The 13977-nt window shown below is 39.9% G+C and overlaps 1 protein-coding gene across 1 annotated transcript; it reads left to right on the forward strand.

Moving 5' to 3' along the window:
* Window positions 1-521: 521 nt before the first annotated feature.
* Window positions 522-5714, forward strand: LOC147890755 (protein AE7-like). Its single transcript, XM_087389603.1, has 5 exons — window positions 522-722; window positions 817-922; window positions 1030-1129; window positions 4554-4599; window positions 5160-5714. The coding sequence occupies exons 1-5, from the start codon at window positions 599-601 to the stop codon at window positions 5258-5260; spliced, it is 477 nt and encodes a 158-aa protein (XP_087245729.1). The 5' UTR covers window positions 522-598; the 3' UTR covers window positions 5261-5714.
* Window positions 5715-13977: the final 8263 nt, after the last annotated feature.

Raw genomic sequence — 13977 nt, forward strand, 5'->3', positions numbered from 1 at the left:
ATACCACATCGGTAACAAAATTTATCTATTGCATCAGTTGTCTACAGGATGGAAAAAAATATATTGGACAAACTACAGACATTGAAACACGTCTGAAACAACACAAAACTAACCCACCATCTAAAATGACCGATGATGTCCACAGGTACAAACCATTTGAAAAAAACTTCAACGTAGAGGTCTTGGCATCAACTATGAATACAGTGGAAGCGAATAACTTAGAACATCAATACATTGCTCGAATGGACACAACATCGGGCTCAAAGGGTTACAATAATATAAAAGGACACCTTGCGAGTGCGAAAAAATATTACTACTTAAAGCGGAACAATTTGATTTAAGCAACAATGTCATTTGTCTAACTACATATTCGTAAATATAGAATTTCAAATTCCACTTTACGGTGTTCATTTAGTCTACGATTTATGCATTAACAATTTCTAATAATAATAATTTTTCGACTGATTTCAAAGAATCCTTTCTTCATCGTTAATTTATAATCATCGTTAACTTTGCTCTCTTTCATCTTAGGCGCCTACCGCACCCTGGAAGAAAGCATAGGATTCCACTCACAGGCACTAACATCTCCACAGTTACGATGTCTGGCCTTATCAATGCCAACCCCGTTGTTTATGAAAGAAAGGAGCGTTCTGTGCGTCGCGACACCTGCAGCACCCAAGATGACTCCGCCGTAGAGCTCATCGATGCATTGGAAGTTTTTGATATCCTTTTGACCTTTTCGGATTTCGTTTACCCATGTCAGGAATCCATAGATGTCTTGTGTGTCAACGTGAACCTTGACTGTTGTTCATGTACATCATGTAAGGGATATCAAGGACCCTGAACATCCTTATTCGCTGGAGCAGCTAAACGTGGTGTCAGAGGACAGTATCTCTGTTGACGACAAACGGAGTCATGTTGTGTAAGCAAATTGATGGCGCTCTTTCTTGTGAGAAAGTTGGTCCTAATTAAGCTGTTCCCTCTTGTCCCAAACAAGTTGTCCCTTAATTTCACGTGGTTGATAATCAGGATCGTTTTCACTCCTACTGTACAGCACTGCAGCATGGCAACGGTTATAGGGTTATGCTTGCGTGTACAGCTATTAAGGTGCCTTCCCCCTCGGTTTAAGGTAAGCTTATAGTTTTGACAATGCAGTTTTTGTCAGACATTTGCAAATTCATAGGTCTATATCAATAATCATTGCGTGGTCTCCAGATGCAGTTTCATGACGCATGACTTTCTTAACTATGAGCACCTGCATGGGTTTGATTTGATTTATCATATCTAGAATGTCTTGTTTGGCTAGCGGTATCTGATCTGAAGAAGCCTATCCGCGTTCAACTCCTACTTATGCTTTATAGTGCTTCTCAATAGGTTGTGGTTTGAATGCTTGTGAACGGACACTGGACTTACCGCTAGGTTGTCATGATGTTCAAAGGAACTCTTGTGTAAGTGAAGACCACACATATTTTGTTTATGTTTTTGACTGTAAATTTAAAGAGCAAAGGTTGCATTGTATCCCTTTGTGTTCGTCCTTTCAGATAACCTTCTGCTACCAGGTGTTTCCTCGTAGTGTTTGATGCAAGAACGTTTGGCAATTGAGAGAGTAACCAAGATCTGAATGACTAAATGGAGGCTGAAGCATTGACCAAAGCAATCACGGTCATGGTCAATTGAGCTTCAGGAGATGCCTTCTATCGTGTGCAATTAACAATATAATCACAATGTTACAAAGCAGGTAGCCAAAAAGAGGGAAAGAATAACAGTCATAATTATGGACCGTTTACATATTAAGTAAAAAAAGAATGGGTGCATAATAATGTGGTGAGAGCCCCATCAAAAGCAGGTGTTGGACCAATGTGGATCAATTAGTCACATGTGTTAAACGACTATGGAAAGACACGATGCAAACTTGAGAGCAAGTGAGAGGGATACAAGGCGAGAGAGAGAGTATATATTGTACAACCAGAGTTTTGTTATTTGGAAAATTTATGCAACCCTAACAGGCAACAACATGTGTGCCTAACAAAGAATCCTGTTATAGTAATTATATTCCATGCTGGGCCATCTCAAGCAGCCCCACCAAGCCATCCTTGCTGGGCTTCTCCTGGTGCTCATGTCACATAGTACCTCTATCTTGCCTTATCATGTTCCAAGAGTCCTGCCTTCTTTTCCTCCTAATACGGTGGCTCATTGGTGGGACGGTGATCCACCTACTCCAACAATATCATGACATGTTTACATCAAGTAGTAGACATTCCCCACAAGCTACCAATGGTGTAATAAAGGCATATCATTGTAGTTAGTAAGAGCTGTTAGGTAGCTTGAACAAGGTTGAAAGAGTACATTAGGCTTTTTTAAACCTGTGGCCCTACAGGTTGCCACGTGGACTGTTTGGTAGTATCTATATATACATGAGGTTATTAGGCATTAACCCTAATTTTGTATAAAAGGGGGCCTGTCCTACCATTAGAGTCAGACATTACTTCCAGCTCTGAATTCATAATTAGGATTTTGACGTGCATACTTGTTTCCAAGTCCAAGTCTTCTAGCTTGCTAGCAGCCTTGCAACTGTCCTTAGAGTATGCAGCTTATTCTCGCTCTAGTATTACTACCTTGGACCTTATTAGGTGTCATCTCCTTTCACTGTGATTGTATTACAAGTGAAGATCACTAACAAGGAGCGATTTAAGGCTACTTATGGGTTGGATTGGGGAAGCCAAAACTGCTTGAGAAGTAGAACCTACAAGCTCATTGCCAATACGTATAGGGACTGTATGGATGGGGACAATACAGCCACGACTTGTGAAGAATCGAAAAGAGAAGGATAGAAGAAGTTTACATATAAAGGAAGGAGAAGAGATGAAGGGGTTAAGGGAAAGAAGGGGATGAGAAGGGGGAATATAGTTAATAGGGAAGAAAGAGGAAAAGGAGGAAGAGTGAACGTAGTAGCTGAAGGTGAAGCTAGACAATGTAGGAGGGGACATAGAAGATAGACCAGGAAGGAAGGAGATGCAATGTAGTCCCCCCTGCTGTTGCGGTTATGCTCATTATCGAAGGTGTTGGAATCGTCCATTTGTCCATTTGAATGCATAAGAGGCTTGTCATGGGGTTGCATGCATGGGATTCCATCCTTGTCGTGAGCTATCCCATCACTTGCCATTTTTTTTAAAGTTACACACACATACACACATGCCATTGAGAGACATGGAGATGGACATATACATATACATATACATATATACATACATACATGTCACACATACACACATGCCATTGAGAGACATGGAGATGGACATATACATATACATATACATATATACATACATACACATGTATGTATGTATATATGTATATGTATATGTATATGTCCATCTCCATGTCTCTCAATGGCATGTGTGTATGTGTGTGTAACTTTAAAAAAAATGGCAAGTGATGGGATAGCTCACGACAAGTGATGGGATATACATATACATATACATACATGTGTATGTATGTATATATGTATGCATGTACATACATACATACATACATACATGTGTATGCATGTATGTATACATATATATGTGTACATATATGCACATACATGTGTGTGTGTGTGTGTGCGTGCGCGTGTGCGATGTAGATATTCCACCCACATATATAGGCGATAGTGAACCACGTCACGAGGTGTCCTTTGTGAAGGAGCAAGGAGTTATTAATGAATAGTACTCCATTCTGTGATTGGATGGTTGGGACTTGTGGTTTGTAAATATCACAGGCCAATACAAAATAGTGGCTAGTGCCACTTTCTTTGATACCTTGGTACCATTCTTAGGGAATGTGAAAAGTCATGGGATGGCTAGGCATAGAAAAATTAGATTGTTGGATGCGCCCCCAGGTGCACTCTTGTGCCTTCAGATGGACTATAGTGTGTGCTTATAGATCATGAAAGAAATCTTGTGCCTTCAGATGGACTATAAGGTGTGCTTATAGGCCCCGAAAGAAATCTACTGGTCAGCAGATTGCACGATCAGGTTGGGTCGACACAGGGCCAGTTGGGTACACAGCTAGTGTAGGTTGGCAGTACAAGGACTGTTTGGCTGTACAGTAGGTCTGCAGGTTGGGTTTGCAATATATAGACTGGCCGACCAGTCTAGGAGACCAGTATACAAGGGCTTGAGCCCTATAAATTGGCCTCATTGGAGTTTTACGTGAGGTGTGGCTAATGATTACAAACCTGTATTCCAGTTGGAGTTTTCTCATATCTATGTGCGGCTTTGCTCCTCTGTGTTCAGTTGACATGTGAAATGGTTCTTCAACAAAGGTCTGTGTTAAGATGACTTTTGCGATCTGCTCTAGAAAGGATGCTATAGCCTTGGACTAGCTTTATTATTAGGCTCATACATTGTTTATAAGTCGAACCAATCTTTCAATTGTATCATCATGTTTTTCTAATGTTTCTCCCATTTCACAATCGCAAGTTTCGATGGCTAATTTTCTTGTTTTAAGTGTTCTTAGGTATTAAATTGTAGCTATTTGAAAATCGTGGTATTATTTTCTACCTTCTCTAGGTTGATATCAAAGTTGCACCAGGCTCACATGCTTCAGAAGTTGCAGGTATAATCTTTTTCTCCATGGATTTGTAGCTCTTGCATTGGCATCATGGCTTTTTTACTGTTTTTTTTGGCACCATTGCTTTGTGTGATCTATTTGTGCTACGTGAACTTTCTCTACAATTTACATTCAATACTTACATATATTAGATATTTATTTAATGTATACATTTTAAAACTTAAATGAAATGTTTCTTTATAATGTTTCTTAAGTTTTAGGAACGTTACGTTACTCAAACCTGAAAACAAATGTTTTATAGATGACAACTTTTGTGTCTCCTTTCTTCCCCGTTACCATTGTGAATCCGGAATGACCCCTCTATGACGAGGACAAGATCTGTAATTTTCTAGTATCATGAAAGATTGATGTGTATGTGTGTGGCTGGTGGAGGCTTCTGTGTGCACAGGTGTGCGTGGGTGCGTGAAAGGGGGGGGGGGGAGGTAGTGGTTTGGGCTTTGGGGTGAGTTGAGAATTGAAGTGAGTTGAGAATTGAATTTACTGACTTTTGGAAATAGCTGGAAGTAACAAGGAATTTTCTCACAATGGATTTTTTTGAACTCCAGTGAATAAACAGTTAAATGATAAGGAGAGGATAGCTGCTGCTTTGGAGAATCCAAACTTATCCGAGCTAGTTGACGAGTGTCTAGCTCCAACCAAATACTGATCTTCAGGGGCTCTTTTTACTGTCTTTAATCTGCTCTTATCTTTGTACATTCTCTTTCAAGAGATTGGCATGAATTTTTTAGCCTTTAGTGAGGAGAGTTTAACTATCCATCTTTGAAAACAGTTATCATTTTCTGTTGGTTCCATCCACCTACAGGGATAGATATTACCTGTAGAAAAATGGGAGGGTCTCTTGTTGATCCATGAACTGATGGAGTCTCTATGTTCAGTACCTTGCCTTGGGCCAGAGGACAACTACGATGAAATATTAAACTCTGATTGCTGAAAAACAGTGAGCTGACTATGCTCTCTATTGTGAGCACAAAATGGTTGAAAGTGGGATTGAACATAGAGCTGCAGATACATAATTATATCATAAGAACCCGTTTACTCGGTCAGTTCTGAGGCAGCTAAACATGGCATGATCAGCTTAATGCTTCTCTCAAAGGGTGCTTTTATCTTTTATTCATCTCTCTCTCTCTCTCTCTCTCTCTCTCACACACACACACACACACACACACACACACACATTATATATATGTCTGCACACATGCACATGGACCCGTGCACACGCACATGCAGGCGCACACCATGCACACACGTGCACAAATCCTCTCTTTTGTTCATGTTAAGTATTGGTTTATCCAAAAGATATATGAAGCCTAGGAGGAACCTTTTGCTTGGCTATTGATGAGAATGTGTGTGTGTGTGTGTGTTTTGCTTGCTATGTATTTTATCTTCCAGGATTTGTACCCCCCCTTTACCCCCCGCTTTATGGCAGCCCATAGGTGCCACAATGATCGAGTGCATATGGTATTCTTTGATCTTTCACAATAGGCCAATTCCAATTGATTTCCATATTCAAGTTCGAAAGGAGACTCTAGACGTTCTTTTGCTTACGGCAGCCAAGATGTTGGGTCATGCATTGTAATCCGTTTTAAGCTCTTGTAGTTGTATCTTTCCTTTTTATTTCTAATTTAAAACATACATTTTTCTCGCAAAAAAAGAAGCTGCTTTGCATGGCCAACTTAAATAATATCATTGACCTCATTTCAACAATCTTCCCTTTAAATCGAGAAGGGGTAACTCCAAATGAAAGACGTGCATCTCACTCATGGTTACGTTTACAAGCTCGAATAAGAAGGGGTCACCTACAAAGTTCAGAGCATAGAGATTTAATCGTCCACTTAGGGCATGCCTCATTGTTGTGACATTGACATTATGTACATATGATGTGGAGCATGTCCTCGGGATCCTTACATGTTTTTGCAAGGAGCACTTGCAGCTCTTGTAAGGAAAGTGCAGGACATGGAGAGTAGTAAAAAACATAAATTCATGCAAAAGTATTACACAAATGCAACATATCCCCGCTAGCACCACAATTTGTCTCCATGGTTAAGGAGATGATCACTAATCAAGTTCGTTCTATCAAAAGAAGAGTTGATGGCTAATACTAGCACAACAAAGTAATAATGCTAATCTTTATGTGGAGGTAAAAGAGCAGGGGTCTAGATTGAACAATAGAGGGGTCTTAGGCACTGGGGGGTTGAAAGATGGCTACTTCATGATGATGAGGAGAAAGACATAAGTGACAATCATATTCCTTAAGAAGGAAGTACCACAAGTTGAGCGAGACAAAAATAGTGTATGGAATATCAGACAAAATGGCACACAAACACACGTCTATTTCAAAGGGACCATCACATAGGTTGAAGGGTACAAATATTTGGATATCCAAGGAGCTCGCTCTGATCCATCTCAAACAAAGAAATGGTGAACTGACCATAGTGAAGGAAGCACACAAAGTGGGAAATCAGAAATTTATCTCAAGATGGGCAAGCACCGATGAGGGATTTCAAATCCAAATCCAAAGACTCTCAATCTTAAATTAATGTTATAAGAGCCATATTATGATAGTATTAGAATATAGCTATGCCTTGTAAGAACTCAGGAGGACATGCTTTGTGCACTCCCCTGCTTCTCTAATAATCCAGATGTAGCAAGTCACTTTTTGCGTTTGTATTTTGTCTCATAGACCTATGAGGCATTTTGCAGCCATCAATAGATCTCTCTCTCTCTCTCTCTCTCTCTCTCTCTCTCTCTCTCTCTCTCTCTCTTTCTCGTCTTCCAAGCACATGGTGAGTGGTTGATGCTACAAAAGAGTAGATAATTACCAATTAGTTTGGGGTTAGAAAGGTTAGAGTGGCAAGCCAGCAGTTGCAACTTGAGAACAAAAGCGGTTATATGAAAATGTACTTGAGGTTTATCAAAATTATGTTGACAAGGTTGAGGAAGTGCGTACCAAAGCTAATTAGAAATCAAGGTTTTGTGAACCCAACGAGTCCCTCTCATTCGCTAGAGTATTATGGAATTGCTTCAAAAAGTATATTCACTTTTCCTTTTTTTTGTAGCATTTTGGCTCCATTTCTTTGCCCAAATCATATTGCTATTGGGTGTGGCTGCATAAGACTCATGGCGTTTGTGCTTTGGTAACCTCATAGTGTTTGCAATATGTTGCCCTAATCATTTAAATAAGTAGGATGAAATTGAAAGTTCTTGAGTTCCAAGTATGTTTTTAGGTTGATGAACATGTCTTCAAGTACAATTCTATTGCACATATGCAAAATTTAGTTTGAACTTTGTAACAAATGGGTTGTTGTTCCTTACTCTGCCAAGATCATATCATACATTAGAAAGTTAAGTGGGAGAGACACTAGAAGATGACACAAAAAGGAAATACTATATAATGGCAACAAGGTGCTTGGATAGTCGCAATGAACGCTTTCATTTATATGAGCTAAGAGTATGTCCCTAATTCCATTTGCATTATTTGAGGTGAGGGTGAAAAGGAAAGAGGGAAGACCAAGCAATTAATCCTCATCTTTCCTAAATTAACAAGAATCTACTATTGGGCTTCATCATGACTTTGATATACACATTTTTAGGCCAAACTAGGACCCCAAAAAGATTATTTTTAAAGGGTGAAGATAAACAATAGATACAAACAAAATTGGACATATTATTCTTTGGTTGTGCAAAGAAACAAAATTTGTAGGCATTCATAATAAAGATATGAAAGAATGAAGCAAGAGGGCTAGATGAGGAAGAAGAATGGAAAAATGTTTGATGTTAACAAAAGCCCAAACGGTCAATGAAACCCATAGTTGATACATCAACAAATGCGTTAGTGGTGAGAATGTAGTGTTTCTAAATACGCAAAGGAACAAATCGAAAAGCTTCAAAGTAACTACACTGAAATATGTATCCAAGGTCAAGAATATAATGAACTGTATCCAAGGTTATGCACTCCCCTAGACCCCCCTCCCCCCCCTTCCTCCCAAAAAGGAAAATCCATGGCCCAAGTGGTGCTCTACCTAATTGTTGTAGTGACAATGGTTAAAATTTCTCACATTATGATTTTTGTGTGGTTAAGATTATTGTTTGCTCATTGTTGAATAAACCTTTTCTTTGCTTCTAGTGAGTATTGGATTCATCAACAAGGACATGCTAACTTTTTTTCAAAATGTGGACATAGAAAGCATTTGTATACATTTATGATAATAGATGTAGAATTGGACCATCCAACATGGAGAGCAACCTAGATAAGCCACTAGGGTATACCAAAAAAGCCAAGCAAAGACAAAGGTTTGATAGTAGAAGAGATTTTCAAATGTGTAGTAGACTATACTCTAATTCATGCCTCGATTTTTTTGTTTACCCAATGAGGAAATAACCCTCCATTGTTAACATTTACATTGTTAAACTAGAAACTCTCTCTATAAATTTAAATAAACCACAAAGAAGAGCTCTTTGCATAACATGGGGCTTGAGGTAAATGAGGCATGCCACATTGATGTGGCTGATGATGGCATGTAATTATGATGCTATGCAGTAGTTTGTGCAGAGCTAATATTGTAATTGTAGTAGAGGCAAATGACACAGGGAAATTATATATTTCAAGGAGAAAATTTCCCTGTTTTGCATCTAGATATGGGTTGCATCTCAGGCATGAGGCCTAACCAACGTTCCTTTTGGGAAAATTCTCCCTCATAATGTTTGAATGATTTGACATTAATTTTCATCATGAAATTGGGCTCTCTTACACAACGGAGAAACTTTAATCTCATAATGTCATCTCATTGGCCAATATCCCTCTCTCTATTTATTAATGCTACCTGCATTTGTGATTTACTGTATAAAGGTGGGTATTCTTCCAATTCTTCCAAGATCCCCCTTCAACTTTCCACGCACTCTATTTTATTAAATTTCATTCGTTGCAAATTTGGCATCAATGACTTGGTGACACACTCGTCTTGGTAGCTTCAATGTCTCATTCCATTTGATGTGTTAGTCATGCCACTTCCTTAGGCCTTATGTTTTCTTCAAACCAATCACATGTCTTTCTCACTCACCTCAACAAACAAGCTCTCAACTAATTCACAATTTTTGATTTGTTCACTCAAGACAAGTCCTCTCTTCTTTATTTATTTTTGCCTCTCACAAGGTATTGCTAAGATCCAACTTTACACAAAAGTAAAGTACATTCTATACAATGTATGAAAACTTAAAAATATTAATGCCCAAATAGTTAAAAAATCCTTTTGCATTTCAACAATAAATAATATTCTTGATAAGGTGGTAGGCTATAAAAAAATGTCCACTATCAAAGAGGACCAAGAGAGGACTACAATCACCATCATCAATTACAGAGCATATGCTTATAAAATCATGCAAGTTGGCCTCTACAATGCACTTCCACTTTTGAATATGGTAAAACTCTTAGAGATGTCCCTAGATATTTTTTTGGTACATGGAATCTCAAGTACCACATGTAGTATCCTTAGAAGGTGTTTTATGGGGTAGATCTATTCTGCACCCATTCAAACCAACTGAGTCCATTGAGAAAATGCACAAATTAATAGATAGTGAGAATAGTCCTCGGCTATGTTAGGTTTTATTGTAGATGCATGTAGAATTTTTTTATGGTTGCATATCCTCTATATGAATTGATTAAAAAAGTAGGCATTCTATCAAACAAACAATATGATAAATATTTTGAGTTCTTGAATTGACATGAGAAGTCAAATCAAGTATCATATGCCAAGAAAGATAGGATGTTAGTATACATGTCCATATGGATGCATATAATTCTTGCCTAACAAGAGGAAAGGAAGATATCACTTCAAGATAAGTGTCCATACTACCACCAGAAAAGTATTAGGTGATTAAATTTTTTTTTCTCATCACATAGTATGGTTGGTCATCATGAAAAATATTATACATTGTAACAAAAAGTTGCCATATAAGCCAAAACATCTGTTTAATTTCAATTAAAAACTACACATAAGATAGCATAGTCTAGAGAAAACTCTAAAGTACCGAATAACATGCATCTTCAACATGCGCAACAACTTGCCTCGACCTCAACAATACCAAGCAGCACCCATGGCAATGTATAGGCCACGGGCACTTGCACAAGCGCCCCCAGCTCCGAGGCTAAATCCTATTCCCATTTGGATACTAGCTCCACAACTACTCAGGAATCTGAATCCACGACCATATCCAAGAGCACCAAATCTAGCTCCTCAGGCAGTTCCAATACATCAACTACAAGCCGAGGAAGTAGACTAGTTATTTGAGTATGAAATAGAGTACCTAGTGTACTATGTAGAATGTGCAAAGGGTCTAATACTAGTTTATGCAAATCAAGTACGTCCCAACACATATCGAGCACCAATCAAGTGCTACGGTTGTGGAGAAAATCACCGGATCGTAGAGTGCCCTCATCGTGGTAGCCCTGCTACTTTCCAACCACTCTGCAGAGATTGTGGCACAGGACATGCCTGTATGGATTGTCCCATGAAAAATAAAGTCCCACAACAAACAGAGGTTAAGCCTGACATCCCAATCGGCATAATTGGGGCAGACCATCAAAGTCTGGGTCCGGCAAGTGTAATATCACAACCTATAAATGTAATTACATGCCAATAGAAAGTGGCCACCAAGGACCCTAACATTCCAATCCAACCAAAGCGACTTCTTAAAAAGAAAACACGAGTGCCTCCACCTCCGACAAGCAATGAGCAGCCGAGCTCATCCACATCAACTCCTGAGCCTCAAATAAAAGAAGCTCCATACCCAAATGTAGAGGTGGAGAAGGCTTGTTTTTAGGCACTTCAACAATGGGTACTGTTATGGATAAATTTGACCAAATTAAAAAGGCATAAATATGAGTGTGTGCTTGTATATGTGGCAATAGTATAATAAAATATGGAGTGCATAGGGCCCAGGGTTGAGGTGGTAGGGCATGACCATGTGCCACCCTTCCATGTAAGAGGACACATAAGGTGTTTTGTACATAATCCATGGTAGTAATATTATAAAATGTTAAGGTGGCATGGCTCCTCCATGTGCCACCCCTCCACCTAGGTAGTCCCATGCCTGCATTTAGTGAGATATGGCTCAAAGTCCATGGGAGAAGTAATATAAAATAGGTGGATATGTATATTATATTGGGTTATTCCCTCCATATAGGATAGGCCCATGTGGGGGAGGTATAGAAGGTCCAAGAGTGCAAGTTAAATAATGGGGAAAGTAGGATGAGGTGGCAAGATTCCTTGTGCCAACCCTCCACTTGTCCTCCTAGATGTTTGAACGTATTATAAAATTGGGAAGAGACCAAGGGAGTATCATAGACTTGGGATATGGGAGTTGATATATGTGAAAAAATATGGCCAAGCATTATCGCACACAATTGAGAGTGCGTAACCGCCTAGCCCACATGGGAGACTCTTCCACACACACCATGCATGTGGGAGGATGCATTTATTGGGAGAGACCCTCTCTCTTGGCTATAAAAAGAGGGGGCTATTCCTTGATGTAACATGGTCATTCTTGTAAAGCCTTCTAGCTAGTACTTTGATATTTCCCCCTCATCCTTCCTTTCAAATAAAGCATTCCCTCCTCTCTTAATCCCTTTTCCCCACCCATGTTAACATTCCTCCCCTCACATTCCCTATTCCTCTATGGCCCTCGAGCGTCGCCATACCTATCTTCTAGCCTCTTGTCTTGGTTTCTTTTCCGGCTGATAGAAATGGTGTGGCTGCTCGGATCGAAATCTCCATGGCTAGTGGTGTAAAATCTGTTACTCCTATGACTAGGTGCGGCTCTGCAGCCTCTTCCATGTGCAGTTCTCTACTTTTGCACCTGCAAACTGCGTGCCTTCCCTCTCTCTACGGCTGCAAAACCTCCCTGCTTCTGCAAAACATCTGTGCTCCCTCTGAGTTCCTGCACACGCATTCACACATCTACTGTGTACACCCGCGTGCATCGCGATCAGATCGTGAGAGTTTTCTGGGCTCCTGCATCTTCTGGTCACAGACAGTTTTTCTGGGCTTTTGGAAAACTGTAACAGATCCCGCACCCCCCTCTCTTCTCTTTCTCTTTCTCTTTCTCTTTCTCCTCTCCTTTCCTCTCTTTTTATTAAAGAGTGGGATTTGAACCCAAGACCTCCCCCTTCACAAAAGGGAGACTTATCATTGGCCCAGCAGATAAGAAGGATGAAAATGTACCGATATTGCTTATATATTGAATGTGGGGGTTAAAGGTCACTGTGCCTTTACCCCGGTTATGTACAATACTCAAACACATATATAAATGAATGAAAAAGAAGATTAGGGTGGTTCTGCACCCACTAAAACTTGTGTGGCTCTCTGTCTCTCTCTCTCTCCTTCTTCCGTTCTTGCTTCCATTGAGAGCACTCTCAACTGGTATCAGAGCCCGGGTGATCTAGCTGAGCGTGCGTGAATGCTTGGAAGCTCAGCAGCTCTGTGGGAGGAAGGAGAAGCTCTGTGGGAAGCTTTGTGGGTGACTTTACTTGCATCCGAGTATGCAGAGACCTTGGAGGAACCTTTGGAAAAGTCACTTTGGCTTTACGAAGTGGTTTTGAGAGCCTGTTAAGTAGTTTCAAAGAAAAAGTCGTTTTTTGAGCTTTTCCCTGTTCTGTTCGACGACAGAGACTCCGTATTGACTTGTAGAGGCAACTATTACTTGCTTTTGGTGTCCACATTACTTCAGGAGCCTGGAAACACCTTTATTCTTGAATCTGGGGTCATTTCATTGGATTTTTGACTCACTGTGTCAGTTTCTGCGTTTTTTGCTTGGGTGTTGGAACTCAAGTTTGGAGCAACCATTTGCAGATCTGTCAGTTCCGGTGGACTCAGGAGGTCCTAAAACTTCTATGTTGCTCATCATTCGCACTCCGGTGGAGTTTACAAACAGCTCTGTTTCCAAAAACGTTTTTCAGTCCGTGTGTTGGACCCAGTGATTGAGACCACGGTTTCCAAAACCGTCTATCCCATTGCGTTCCGGATGCCCAAAAACCCCTACCTATCAGTTCTTGCGCGATTCGGTGGAGGATTTTTGGAGTTATAGATCTCTGTGTATTCGATTTCGTCTCTTTGTTATGCATTTTTCATTCTAAGGTTTTGAAACCTTAGATTTATGCCACATGGCAGTGGATAAGTGTTGACTCCCATTTCTCACTCATCGGTTGGGATTTTGGAGTTCTGGCAGAAGAGAGATATTTGCAGATTTTCTTGCTGAGTCTGATTATGCAATGGCGCCCATGTTTTGAGGCATCTCAGGTTCTATTTTCAGTAGCGGTCATTACCGTGGGACTATGATTTCTTGAGCATACCTTATGCAAATCACTCTGGT

This window comes from Dipteris shenzhenensis, chromosome 18 (assembly GCF_047967505.1).
Source record: "Dipteris shenzhenensis isolate YYH24624 ecotype China chromosome 18, Dip_SZ_1.0, whole genome shotgun sequence".
In the NCBI taxonomy this organism is placed as follows: domain Eukaryota; kingdom Viridiplantae; phylum Streptophyta; class Polypodiopsida; order Gleicheniales; family Dipteridaceae; genus Dipteris; species Dipteris shenzhenensis.

Bases quoted from the DNA above. Each gene is read 5' to 3' on its own strand.
- LOC147890755 (XM_087389603.1), top strand. From the start codon at position 599: ATGTCTGGCCTTATCAATGCCAACCCCGTTGTTTATGAAAGAAAGGAG. The intron at 1,130-4,553 runs GTAAGCTTATAG...TACCTTCTCTAG, and splicing joins GCCTTCCCCCTCGGTTTAAG to GTTGATATCAAAGTTGCACC. The intron at 4,600-5,159 runs GTATAATCTTTT...TTTGAACTCCAG, and splicing joins ACATGCTTCAGAAGTTGCAG to TGAATAAACAGTTAAATGAT.